We start from the raw sequence: 14,812 nt of genomic DNA on the forward strand, positions 1-14,812 counted from the left end.
TTCCTATTAGTGGCGCAGATATTTTGATGATAAAATATGAAGAAACCTTTTATATCCATTAAAGACTGGGGCTGTTCATAAAGATTTGGCTACTTTGACATGTAGAGTAACGTTATTATACTATTTACTTTTGGTTGCTGTTGTTGTTTTCTTATAGGTAACTTTGTTTTTCATAAATTATTTCATTTTGTGTTGTTGTTGTTTTTCCTCGGCGGTTGTGCTGGTGCCTTGAAAGCAGCAGCAGCAGCAGCAGCAGCGGAGGTGGGAGGGCCCTGCAGCCGCTCTTCTCTAGCAGAAACCCCGTAGTGCAGCACAACAGCGCCATTCGGTAACTGCAACAGAATCCAAAATGGCAGGAGCTGATGGAGACGACTCTCTCTACCCTATCGCCGTTCTCATTGATGAACTGCGAAATGAGGATGTTCAGGTAGTAACTATTATTTCGACTTCTGTCGTCGTTTATATTGTTCGGAGAATTGAAGTCATTTTCACGCGTTTTATCGGTACAACTGATTATCAACTGACTAACTAGCATACATGCTAGCTAACGTTTCCCGGTTAAGGCCTTTAAGGAATTTTCTGCCGGGCGCACCCTGCCTGCCAGTGTAGCTGGGTTGCATTCACGATTTTCGACTTTCATTGTTAAACTGCACTGACGCTTAGTGTAATTTTCAGTCGGCATATCAACCGAAATGCCGAGTTGTTCAACGTAAATAAGGCAAGCTAACCAGGTCATTGATTTAGCCGCTTGCGCTAACATGGCGATGGTGGCCAGCGTAATGCTAGCTAGACGTTAAAGTTAGCAATCACAGCAGCAGGGCGTTCAAGGCCGCAGTAGGTAGAGCTCAGTGTTTTTATCCAGTGTGTTCCTCGTCATTTGATATGAAGCTAGCATGTCGATTCAGCTAGATGCCTTATTAGAAATGCTGCATGACTCTAGCTGGCTACTTAAATGAGTGGACACGGCCCGTGGCCAAGATATCAACAGAAACTAATACACCCTTGTCTGGGTTAACTGGTTGAGTTAATGCGAGGCTAAACGGTGATTCATTGGCGATGATTGTTACATGTGCTTACACTTTATTGCAAACGCCTCACCAAAGTATGTTCATTTTGTGTGCAGTTGCGACTGAACAGCATCAAGAAGCTGTCCACCATAGCCCTGGCCCTTGGTGTTGAGAGGACTCGCACTGAACTCCTTCCTTTCCTCACAGGTAGTATAGTCAATCATTTCACCTGTTAAATTCAATAGATGTTTGACACAGCAGGTATGACCTCAGTTTTATTGACAAGTCACATGGATAAACGGTAAATGTGTTGTACTTTAAACTAGCCCAAACTGTTGTAATGTCAGCCAGTTGTGATGCTACATTTTCAGCCCTGATTGGTCTTTCTTTCATCCCTTAGACACCATCTATGATGAAGATGAGGTGCTCTTGGCCTTGGCTGAACAGCTTGGCAATTTCACTATGTTAGTGGGAGGGCCAGAGTACGTTCACTGTCTCTTGGTAAGTCACAGCAGAGCTGATTTTCAGTATATGCTAATTAATGGACAAGTCTAAATCTGCTTTTAAGTAGAAACTGACAGCCTTAGAAGTCATTTGAGAATTTGTTTTACAAACATGGCACAGAGCCATTACATCGCAAATAATGTATATTACCCTCTATAGTACCCTCTTGTACAATGACAATAAAGACTATTCTATTCTATTCTATTACATGATGCAAGGATAGAATCAGGCTACAGACACAGTTTTTTTTAAATAATTGTAGGCTGATAATAGAGTTTGATAAAACAGAGGATTGAGCTGAAGGGCAGGCTGTGACCACACAGAAACTTCTTGTTTTTTGGTATGAATGAATTCTTGGGTTTGGTCTCCTCAGGGGATTCCTTGGTTTGAAAATCACAAACATGCTGCGTTATGTTTAAAAATAAAAAAAATCTGAAATTAGTAGTACAGTAAAAACATTGCCTATTCCTTATTTTATATAGACATTACTAAGGGATATTATAACATTGTCTAGGAAGAAAACTGTGATATTTCCCTCTACCTTTACATGACCTTATTCCTCTCTGACACACAGCCTCCCCTGGAAAGCCTTGCTACAGTGGAGGAGACAGTAGTCAGAGATAAAGCAGTGGAGTCCCTGCGGAAGATCTCTCAGGAGCACTCTCCAGTTGACCTGGAGGTCCATTTTGAGCCTTTGGTCAAGCGGTTGGCCAGTGGTGACTGGTTCACCTCTCGCACATCTGCCTGCGGCCTCTTTAGCGTCTGTTATCCCCGTGTCTCCAGCACTGTCAAGGCTGAGATCCGCCAGTAAGAGAAAAGCATGTTTATTAAATCCTTTTTTTTCCCTTTAGTTTTGTACATTATGTTTTACATAACTTTAGGCATGTCATTCAGTGCAGACTTGAGGTCATTGTTTTAACCAAATTTGGTTCCACAGTCACGTTTCGTAAGTGAACTGAATGGCTGTGTGTGATTGTCTCTAGGCATTTTCGTACCCTGTGCTCAGATGACACTCCCATGGTGCGTCGAGCTGCAGCATCTAAACTAGGGGAGTTTGCCAAAGTCTTGGAGCTGGATTATGTAAAAAGTGACATCATTTCCCTCTTCACTGCTCTGGCCTCGGATGAGCAGGTATGTGCAATCATCTTCCTTCTTCTCGATTTAAACTGCTGTTGCATTCTGGGATTTGCATTTCCTTTTTAGTGTATTTGGTTGTGAAACTAATCACCAGTACGTTTCTCCATCAGGACTCAGTGCGGCTGCTTGCAGTGGAGGCTTGTGTCAGCATTGCCACTCTGCTGCCTCAGGAGGACCTGGAGACCCTGGTAATGCCAACCCTGCGCCAGGCTGCAGAAGACAAATCCTGGAGGGTCCGCTACATGGTGGCTGATAAGTTCTCTGAGGTTAGCAGACAAATTCCTTATTTTCTTTCCCCTGTCTTCATGGTTCATTGCGTAATTCACAGAAAAAGACAGTTGAGAATCACATCATATTTAGAACTGCCTTGAAGTTGTCCAGTTTGTGAAAACGATTCAAGTCAAACAATGTTGATGTCTGCTCATTGAAAAGTGTGCGCGCATTTTTCTTTCCATTAAATTACACAATACAATACCATTTCTTATAAAGGTGGTCAATGCATTCTGTTAAATCATTGTTGTGGTATTTTTGTTAAACTTAACACAACCCAATTTATCTGTGACCAGAGCTCAAATTCTGTGTTAAAGATCTCTTGTTAAAGATCGCTGTCCTATTCTTGAATCAGTGCCTATTCTAAGGATCAATGAAATGGATCCTTTGTAGCACTTAAAGTATTGCCCCATTTTATTTGCCCCATTCAAGCTTGGACCATGCTGCAGCAAATACTTCCAGTGTGCTGGTGCTTCATCTTGGCTGATTTCACTTTTTTGTTATAGGGTTGTCACAAGAACCGATACTTCGATACCAATTCGATGCCGACACGAAAAAAAAAAATTCAATACTTGCTTTTTTCTGGTACCGTCAGAACCGAATATACAACTTTTCACTCGGCGAGCCGTGTCGATACTTGGCGGAACTGACGGGGGCAGTATACGCGTATGAGCAGCACAGAGCAGTTAGCGGCGCTGAAGAAGAAAACCTGCCGTCTTAGAAAAAAATGGCTTCAGCAAGTGAGAGTGAAAGCACAACACGTTGGCTCGTCGACAAGACAGGTACTAAGAGTTGCGTGTGGAAATATTTTGCATTCGAAGTGGATAAATAACGGAGCAATTCTAGACTCAAACAAGGCGACATGCAAACAGTGCCTCAGAAGTTTTCAAACGAAAGGAGGAAGCAGGTCAAACCTGGCCAAACACCTCAAAGACAGGCACCCCGACTTGTTTAGAGAATTCAATTCGTGGTATCAAATTAGTATTGAGAATCGTGGAAATTCACAGGTATTGGTATCGACTACTGAAATTCTGGTATCGTGACAACCCTATTTTGTTATTTGTTGTGTTCCTTTTATTAAGATAATGGCTGATTGGAACAGCTTTTGTGACCTAAGGAAAACTGACATTTGAATTTATTTGGCACAGATTGTATGGAATATAGTTAATTGGTTTAGCATTGGTGGTCATACAGTAGTCGCCTCTATGCAACAGATTTTTCACAAGGGAGTTGCATTATGTCTTGACTGCATGCAGCATCTCACAAGTCTTGTCCTCATTCATTGTGAATTGGTGGCTCTGCACAGTGTTGTACCTCAACAAAAGCAATGTGAATCTTTAATTAATTGGTGGCTATCAACATGTAAATAAGACAGTTTTGCAGCTGTTGACTGATTTTGATTTATTGATTCTTATGTAATTGTGTGCTCTGCTTGGAACATTTTCATCTCCCTAACCATCTCTAAATTGGATCCATTGGTATGATTGTGTTTTTCACTGCATTTTTAGAAAGGAAGAAATTTGGAACAGCTGGGTGTTTAGGCGGAGTGATAATGTCTAAAAATGTAAAAATGCAGCCACATATTTTACTCAAGCTCAACCACTCCTTTTTAGATGGAGCTTGTGTGAAGATGAAATAAAAACATTATTTTTGATTCAGTGATAAAGAGTTTTGGATGGCCACGCTGAACCTCCATCTCATCATGACAGTTTACATTATTTTCATATGACACAGTAACCCATTTGATGTGGGACTAGAGCATTCTTAATTTGGTCTCTCGTACTCAGAAGGCCTAACCAGGCTGCTGTTATGCATTCAGGAGTTTTGCAAGTGAAAGCCGTAAGTGGGTTAGTAGCAGTCTTATCTGTGCAGTCATTGTCTGAGCCAGTTTCCCAGCTCGAACTTAGAAAATTTGATCTAAAAAAATGCCTCTGGTCAGATGGGAATTGTATATATTTTTTGTAATTGGCCCCACCACACACCCCTGTCAAAACTTCAGTATTGTTTTTATACATTAACTAAATTCTAACAAATTGTAGGTAAAATTTTTGCCATAAAAACATTTGATCAACTATTATATCTTTGGTTACCTCCTTTTTATTCTAAAATCCATTCTTTCTTTTTATATTGATATATTCCCTATAACTTTATCTGGATTCTCACATGTTTACTTCTCTCTGAATGCAGCTCCAGAAAGCAGTGGGACCAGAGATCACCAAGAATGACCTGGTCCCAGCCTTCCAGAATCTCTTGAAGGACTGTGAAGCTGAGGTCCGTGCCGCTGCTGCCAACAAAGTCAAAGGTTGGCACATAATTAAATAAAACCGTAATGAGAGAGAGACTTTCGAAAAGGATTAGTTGAACATCTTGTTTGAACTTCTTGTCCAGTCTGTCATATTTTATTGACATTGTCCTTTTCCTTCTTTTCATTAGAATTCTGTGAGAACCTCCCAGAGGACAGTCGTGAGCAAATCATCATGACTCACATTCTGCCCTGCGTCAAGGTAAAAAATAAACCTTTCTGTCTGCCACTTTGTGATATTTCTTTGGTGCCTCGCTTCTTGGTTGAACAAAAAACACTTTGATCTGCTATGAGTTACTAAGCATGAAAAATGACTAAAGGCAAATCTTTTTATAGTCTTCGCTTAAGCATTGACGCAGATATGTGGTGTTGTGATGTCTGATAAAATTGAAGGTGGTTTGCTTTTACAACCTGGGTCTTATTTTTGTAATGGTGGCCATTATTCCTCTTGATAAAACTGTTTTGTTTACAACTCAGTTGCTGATTGAATGTGATGAAACACTCTGTCTAAACAGCATTTATAAATGGGTGCAGCAGGTTAAAGTTTAACCAGGAAGCTGCTCTGTAAAATTGAACACACATTTACAGCATGCAGTTTTGATTAATTTTCACACTAGAGGCTAGCATTTTCTTTTCCAACTGTGCTCACTGGAGGTTTGATTACAAGCTGTTACCCAGATCCTCCCCGGATTTTAGCAGTTGAGTAAAATGTTAAAACTGGCAGAAACTCTGAAAATGAGAACCAAGCTGTAACAAAAATCCCATAAAAAGATCTTGGATGGAACAGCAGATTGCTGAATTTTCAGGAATATAAGTATTTCCACTGCTGTAGATTGGTGATTTTGTGTTTGCTTTGGTGCTCTTGGTGCGAGTAAACAATAAAACCCATTCAAGCACACAGTATTCACATACACGCACTTAGAAAAGGAGATATGGTCAGACTACAACAGTTTACATAACCCCAACCGTCAAAGGCTATTAAGGGGGCATGTCTGTGGGGCTGTTATAAAAGATAGGACATTGTCTGTCTGCCAGTGTTAGTCTGATTGTCAACAGCAGGTGGCACTGTTGTATTTTTATTCTACATTTAGTTCAGTCATAGTGCAGCTGATTAAAAATTCTTATATCATAGCCAGATGATCCTTGTTATCATTCACTAATGATAGAGGCAGAACAATTCCTGGCGCTATGGGCAATTGTTTGTAAAATACACAAATCAGTGTAATAAATAATAATTCTGCTTATCCTATCAACATATCAACAGTGGGACAAAGCTATACAGGTAGCAACAAACTGACACAACCTTACAAAGCTGTAAAAGCGTCATGTGACAGTAGCTCAGAACAAAGTTCCTGTTACATTTTGCTGATCTGCTTGTGCCTACATTTTTGTGTTTTGTTTTGAGAATTTCTACCATACGCTTCCAATGTGAATTTGGTTTGACATAATCAAATATGCCGTTTCTGTGCACCTTGTTTATATCATACCTTTTCTGTTTCTGTCTACATTATATTTAAGTCACTCCACCATCAGTAGTTAACTGCAGTGACTGTTGTCTGCACTGGTATTAACTCCATTTTGCTGTGTATTTACAGAGAGGGAGGCTATAATCGACTTGTGTGTAGTGTGTAGTGAATATGGCCCATAGCAGTAGTCTCGATGTTTGTTTACGTACTTTCTGTCTTAACGATTTGTTTGTGCTGATCTCTCTGTCTCCAGGAACTTGTTTCAGACACCAACCAGCATGTGAAGTCAGCGCTGGCCTCGGTCATTATGGGCCTTTCAACCATCCTGGGCAAGGACAACACAATAGAGCACTTGCTGCCTCTCTTCCTGGCTCAGCTCAAGGACGAGGTAAAGGAAATGTGGACTTGTAATCCTGAGACACAATTTATTATAGATTTCTTTTTCTTTTTTTGTATGACACAGCTCGCTTTGATAATCCTTAAGTCAGCACTTAGTTTGGTAACATTAAAAGCAAAAGTGTCCAGTGAGGCATCTAAGTTTGACCAACTTGTTGGTCAGGTCAAAGCCACTTAGTCGCAGCCACCAGATATACCTGGCTGGGTAAGAAGATGATTCAAGCATTTGGCAGCCAGACTGAGACCTTACAATTAGAAGACTGAATTGCTGTGTCTAGAGGGAAGCATAATGAAAAGCTGGACGCTGTGCACGTAACTCAGTTATTGCTTGATACATTTTGATTGTATGTAGTGTAGTAATTGTAGGTGTTTACTGGTTAAAGTAGGTTGAGCAAGGCCACAGTTCCAGCTGCACACGTAGCCCAGAGGATAGCTTTATAATGAAATTGGATAGAACCTTTCATCAGTCTGCCAGTTTTCATTTCAGTTATTTTTGTGTGGCTGGTATTGGAGGTACTTATTGCAATTAACAAATTGTAGCGCAGTGTGTCTACATTAAGTTGCATTGGGCTGGATTTTTAGTTTATGTCACTGCACAATCTTCCTGTAAGGTAACAGGTCTGGAACAACGAATACATTTGATTTCCATGACAGTAATTTGCATCTTGAGATCAGAACATGAGTTTTGGCAGGTTAGACACAAAGGTATATGAATGTTTTGGACAGCTTGGGGCTGTCAGTTCTTCCACTGCTTTCCTCAGTCCTATTTAAAGATGGCCCCATTTTCTTGCAGCACAAACACAAGACCAAGGGTGTCTAATTAGATTATAGTCCACACTGACAGCTTTGACTTGCTAATTTCAATAATTCAAGGTGCATCTATCTGAGGACAGTTTAAAATGGAGCATAATGGAGAACATTCTGTATATATGCATTAATATAATAGCTGAGCTGTTTCTGATTGTCAAGTTTGTTAACTAAATAGGAGCGTAGTAGCAGTGACAAAGTGTTGAGTCATTGCGGAGTATGATATATGCAATATGTGGATGGAAAGTTGTGATTAACTGTTCCATCCGTTAATATCCTGTTCAAATCAGAACTAAAGCAGACCTCCATTTGAGGCTTGGGGTTATAACAATTCTGGATCAAACTTACTTGTAAGTCTATTTTGTTTGGAGTGACTGAAGTGGCTTGGCATGGCCACAGCCAAAAATTGTTCCCTTTTGGAGAGAGTAAAAATCATTGTTATAGTTGTAAGATATAAAGCTAAACAAAGGTTGATTACTTTAAACATTGAGGTTTATGTGATAAATGATCTTTCTTATAAGACTTTGTTGTGATGAAGGAAACATGCAGCCATGAGCTGAACTTGTCCATCTTAATAAATTCTCTGTCCCAGTGCCCTGAGGTGCGTCTCAACATCATCTCCAACCTAGACTGTGTGAACGAGGTGATTGGCATCCGTCAGCTTTCCCAGTCACTCCTGCCGGCCATTGTGGAGCTGGCAGAGGACGCGAAGTGGAGGGTCCGCCTCGCCATCATAGAGTACATGCCCCTGTTGGCAGGACAGCTGGTGAGTCATGGAGTCTAGGAACACAGCTGAAACCCATAAAAAATATGTTGTAAAGGTCTTTCAAATTGGTACCATGCATAAGACCAGATATATTAGAAATGGGCAGACAAAGCGTTAATCAGGCATGACTGTAGAGATCCAGGAAAGCGCTCTAATTACACTGTGTTCATATTTTCTCAGGGAGTGGAATTCTTTGACGAGAAACTCAACACCCTTTGTATGGCCTGGCTTATTGACCATGGTAAGGATCTCTTATTGGATGTTTTGCGGGGAGCTATGAGAAATATTAACAAATTGAACTCTTAAAATGCATGTGTCATGTCAGGTTGTTGCATAAACAGATGCTTACATTTGCTGATATTTGTGCCAAATTTATTCTATGAGCACAGATTTGTTTCATAATACTGTCCCTTGTTGTCTAGTTTTGTTCATGTCCTTATAACACCGTAAAATCACTCAATTTCCAAACAAAGATTCTGCTGAAGGACCCCCAATTGTCTTTTTGAACAACCTCTCATACAGCTCCTGCTACTCCTGCTCTATGTCCATTACAGTCTTCAGAAAGGTTGCTCTAGTTGTCCGTCCTATTGTATTCAACTTTGGATTTCCATATCTCAAAGCATCTCTGCTCTTACTCACCTGAGCCAGACAGGTCTTGTGTCACCACTCTGATACTATATTATTACCAGCAAAAAGAGAGCATGTGGTTGGAGGGAATGGACTCATATGTACAGAGGATGGGAGAAAGAAAATTGGGGGCTAAAGTGTGGGAATAATGTGGCAATCTGCAGCTCCCTGTCATCATGGACAGCAGGCCATTTTTAAAATCTGGGTTCTTTGAAAAAAGTAGCTGAAGTGCAAATGGGCCCAAGTTCTACATTCCCAATGTCTGACCTGCAAAGCGAGGAATTTTAATGAAAATCAATTGAATGTCAATAGTTTTCACAATTTATGAAAAAAATAGGTAGGTACATTGTCGATTTAATTCTTGTAAATTCCCTTACTAACGGGCTAGGCTACTATGCCTTACTAACAAAATTATCAAAGGGCCGGAAAGAGGTTACTAAAGGGCCGCATTGAGTCCACAAGCTGCCAGTTGAATAGGTCTGATGTTCAGGCTAATGGAGAGAAAAGTCCTTATTCTCAGCCTTGTAACTCCATGTACTGAACACAAGTAGTGAGCAGGAACATTTGCATTATGAAAGACAAGTACATGCTGTAGTTAATGAGTGTGTCACCATGAGACAGTTAAGCTATTCTGTTGCACTCTCATACATATAAAAATATTAGTTAGATCTGAGTGGGTTTGCCCTCAGCTCCTCTCTTTACCCAGAAGTTTAAACTGCTCTGAGAAACAATCACACGTAATCAAATGATGTAAGAGTTGTGCACCCAAAGAGCTACACAATACACCCTGCTTCGTTTTATAACCTAGAACACCGCTTTCTACATAAAGTTTTCTCTCGGAGTATATAGTGTTGTCTTCACATCGAGCTTTCCAATTAGAGACACACGCTTGCTATTGAGGACAAAGGGCCAGCTGGGTTACATCATTGGAATGCTGCTGGTGTGAGTTTCCCTACATGTGTGTGTCATTGTGTGTGTGGCTGGGGTTAGGGCTGTGCCACCCTTACGTAAGCCCTTCAAAGAAAGAGAGGACTACAAAAATCAGCCCAGAATCTTTCTCTCTCCAGCTCTGTTACAAAGATCTTTTTCTATCAGTTTAACATGATAGAGCAATACCCTGATATCTGGTGTTTTATCATACAGATACTGCGAAAATATCTCACAATAACTTTAGAAACTAATCTCTATGTAGACTTTGTAAGACATCAATAAGTCTGTCAACTTATTTCCTTATTTCTTGCTGGTGCTTCTTGTTGCGCTATCCCCTTTGCTGCTTTCCCGCTGTGGGATTACTAAAGGATTGTCTTTTGTTATTACAATTTTGCCTTAAGTGTCTTAACAACCTTTTTAATGGGGGTAATAAATAGAAGACACCTAACCCCTCGTTTCCACTGGGCCCATCTCAGTGGTGTTATGGCCATTCTAGACAATGCTTGTTTCCACCGACTGCGCCACGGCACGTTTCAGAAGCATGCCAGAAGTGGCTCTCTGTTCTGCTCCGTGGAGAATATGCGCCAAATCTATTTTTGACAGAAGGGCACCACAGCAGCTTCAGCCTACAGAACAGCTCAAGCCAGACAGGAAGCTGCACAGCAAAATGGCATAGTGTCATATCCGGTCATATATTTTTTTTATTAAACACCTTAAACACCCTGTGCTGATTGGTGATCTACACCACAACAAAATACCAACAATCAACACACTCAAAATAGACACATAAATACATTATTTTACTATGTGGCCTACTCAACCACAGTAGATGAACAAAAATGAAGGAGAAATTACAAATTTCAAAACAATCTGATTAAGGACACGGCATGAGACAGACATGAAGCTCAGTTTCTGAAACATCCCGAGAGGTAAAGGAAGAGCAACAGGGGAGAGATTCTTCTAAGACAGACACATGTGATAGACTTCATGATGACACAATTATAGATTGATTGAGAATGTAGGCAACATTTAGCACCAACCTGGGCTCACAATCTCCTCTCTTCCATATGGACCTGAAAAGAGACTAAACATGAGCATGCTGTTCAAACTAAATTTTGTTACTGTAACTTCATAGTGTATGCCATCCGTGAGGCCGCCACCTGTAACCTGATGAAGCTAGTGGAGAAGTTTGGAGCTGAGTGGGCTCAGAACACCATCGTGCCCAAAGTGCTGGGCATGGCCAACGACCCCAATTACCTCCACAGGATGACCACACTGTTCTGTATTAACGTGAGTCGACATCATAAGCTCCCACATTTAGTTCCTTGGAGTTGTGACTTTCCTGTACTACTGACCAGTTTCTGTCTAAAATTATATTGGTTGCTTTTTTTTGAAAACACATTTGTTGTGTATTTGTAAATATTCTGTTGTCATCATTACTGACAATCATATGATGTGTCGCAGGCTTTGTCAGAGGCATGTGGCCAGGACATCACCACAAAGCAAATGCTACCAGTGGTTCTCAAGATGTCCAATGACCAGGTGGCCAACGTCCGCTTCAATGTGGCCAAGTCCCTTCAGAAGATCGGCCCCGTCCTTGACAGCAAGTATGTTGTTGCTGTAATTTCAGTATTGGATGTTTTTCGCTCCAAAATATGTGACAAATATGAACCAGCATCGATGATTTGTCACATAATCCTAATCATCTTTGTCCCAAAGTGCCCTGCAAGCAGAGGTGAAGCCAGTGCTGGAGAAGCTGGCCACAGACACAGACATGGACGTCAAGTACTTTGCCCAGGAGGCTATCAGTGGTAAGGTTTTCCATCTTCTATCATTGTGTAAAAAAACACTAAATGACGTGAGTCGTATTTTACATGTTAGATACCTATGCATTAACGAGTTGTGTTCTTCTCTTCTTTTTACAGTTCTGGCCCTAGCATAAAACCAACCCAACATGGCTAAACCAGGCAACCACCCGAAACAACAACAACGCAAACACTTTTACAAGATATTTATTGATGTGCAGGAACAACTGGTTAATGTATAGAGAAAGCTGTTAACAATTGTTGTATCTGTTTTCTTTTTTCCTTTTGTTTACTGTCCAATGGTAGACCATGTCCAGGGATAGCACAGAATTCTTCTTTAACCTTCCCCTTGCTGTAAATGGGTGCTTTTAACAAGGCAAAGTGTGATGAATTTGCATTAAGTGGTGCATGCTGACTAATGTGCTACTGTACTAGCTAGGTATCGCTAACCAGAACCCCTCTCACATTCCTCCCTTATAACATCCTTGGCCACTGCTGCGCTTTAGCCAGTCTTTGCAGCATACCACGTCTGTCCGCTACCTAGGACCACATTAGCTCTCTGTGCTGCTGCGCTTTCTTCCTGAAGCTACACGCAAACTTTGAGCAGCAGATGGTTCAACAAGCTGTTAATGTTATCCCGAGTAGCTCTCTCATCCTGGAGACTCTGTTTTGGCTCTCCAGAGAAGTGATTGAAAGGTCTGTTCACACTTTTTTTTTTTTTCTTATCCCCGCCAGACCAAAGCTGCTGCGTCACCTAAATGCTATACAGGATCGTTCTGTACAAACTCTGACAAAGAAATAACAGGGTGTCCATTACTGCATGTAATCTGACCAACACTCTAAATGATTGCATGTACTAATCAATCTCAAATGGCATCCTTTTTCCCAACTCTATCCACCAGACTGCCCTGTCCTTCTGCACTGTTCGTTCTGTGCAGCAACACAGATTGAATTGATCTATCAAATGAATTACCTCGGCCCACTGTAACAGGGACCAGCTCGGTCGTAAAGTGTTGCTCATAATTAACCCTCCTCCAAATCCTCAGTGATTTTGTTGATGTGCTAGGGTGGGAAGTTTTAGTCAGCTGTGATTTTTCTGCAATATGTTCTCGGCATCGCTCTTAATCTTTGTGCCAACAACTTTGAAAAGCAGTGGTGTTTCTTTTAGTATGCCTGGGTAAACAGTTTTCACCTGTCCTGTTCTGTAAAGAGACATTGTTCTTTTTTCTGTAAGGGACACTTCTAGTCCTCAGATGTTAAAACAAAATTGACGATAGCTGTCAGGGCTAAACCATGTCCTATAGCCACCCAGCTTTCCCTCAATCCATGCTAAGTTCTCCACTGTACATGAGATTTAAAAGCATAATGTCAGCAACCATGAAGCACCACCCAACAATTCACTGCTTGCAAATCTCTACACAATGGAGAACAAGTGCATGCTTTCAAAGAAAGTGGGGTGGGGGGGGGACATGGAGCATGTGTACGTAAGGCTGCATAATGTTTTATTATGGGGTGGGAGCTGGGGCGGTTATGGGCGGGTTGAATAAATGTATCATCTGTTGATAAAAGAAACTTTTGTCTTGCCCTCAACTAGTCCCGGTGTTCCCTTCTCCTCCACCCTCCCCTCTCATTTTGTTCTCTTGAATAAACCTAGATTGTTGATTGTCCTGTATCAAGAAGACTGTGCTTTTATTTTTATTTTGAATTCTCTTCACAATTGGGATGCTGTACTACTGTATCTTGATCTGAATAAAGTAACACAAAGGAACTTGTGTAGCCTGATTTCATAACAGTTTACTGCTCAAGTAGATCAAGGGCCTCTTGTCAGTGTAATTGGCAATTTGCTACATGGTGACAAGCAACAGGAAATTATTATATCAAAACAACCACTTAGCCAGTCAACAATGAATGTACCACTGAATTACCAGTGAAGTATACAGTGCCTATAAACGGCATTACATCATTCCATCAAATTGATCAACAGGAAAAGATTCTTTAACAGTAAAGGTAAAACTATCACCCAAGTTTTTATGTTGAAACCAGAACATAATTTACGAGGGTATTCTGCCCCCCTTGGTTGTAGAATGATCACAACTTATTGACATTGCCAGTATTGTCCCCATAACCTTTTAGAAGCATAATGTGTTAATATTCCTAAAAAAAGATCACATGAAGAAATGTTAGAAGACTTTGTTTCCCCGTCAGTACCGGCTGAGACTGCAATTTCTGTTTAACTATAAGACTTGTGGGGAATTTTCATTCAAAAAATAATCATGTCTAAATGACTAGAAGTGAACAATTCCCTGCTCCAATTAAACTTGTGTTCTCACACACAGTACAGAATTTAACCCCTTGTGCTTGAGTGTGATGCTGGCCTGGTCTGATTGACATGGCGTTCCAGCTGTGGATGGGATCTATATGGATGACTGTTAGCTCTGCAGGCAACGTTCATATCATATTGTCGATTATTGTGATATTTTTACAGCCGAGGCCATGGCCTTGTGATGCACCATCACGCTGCACTGAATTATCTACTTGGACCTCATATGATTGCTCTATTGCATTGACTAAAATGGCACATGCTGAGGACCGATTTTAGACCTTTTGTACCCACCACTTTTCAATGCAATGTGATACCACTGAATACATTTATTTATATATGTATGTATATATATATATACATGTGTGTATATATATATATATATATATATATATATATATATATATATATATATATATATATATATAACATAAACACACACACACATATATATATAAACACACACACACACACA

At 40.6% G+C, this 14,812-nt stretch overlaps 1 protein-coding gene across 1 annotated transcript; it reads left to right on the forward strand.

Annotated features, from left to right (window-relative positions):
* Positions 1-269: 269 nt before the first annotated feature.
* On the forward strand, positions 270-13,785 carry ppp2r1bb (protein phosphatase 2, regulatory subunit A, beta b). The gene is made up of 15 exons (XM_030392579.1): positions 270-427; positions 1,124-1,214; positions 1,408-1,508; positions 2,086-2,318; positions 2,495-2,642; positions 2,759-2,914; positions 5,106-5,220; positions 5,352-5,422; positions 6,940-7,074; positions 8,482-8,655; positions 8,836-8,896; positions 11,348-11,502; positions 11,677-11,819; positions 11,932-12,023; positions 12,138-13,785. Exons 1-15 carry the CDS (start codon positions 350-352, stop codon positions 12,152-12,154), a joined length of 1,770 nt encoding a protein of 589 aa, XP_030248439.1. The 5' UTR covers positions 270-349; the 3' UTR covers positions 12,155-13,785.
* Positions 13,786-14,812: the final 1,027 nt, after the last annotated feature.

The sequence above is a fragment of the Sparus aurata genome, chromosome 2 (genome assembly GCF_900880675.1).
Source record: "Sparus aurata chromosome 2, fSpaAur1.1, whole genome shotgun sequence".
NCBI lineage: Eukaryota > Metazoa > Chordata > Actinopteri > Spariformes > Sparidae > Sparus > Sparus aurata.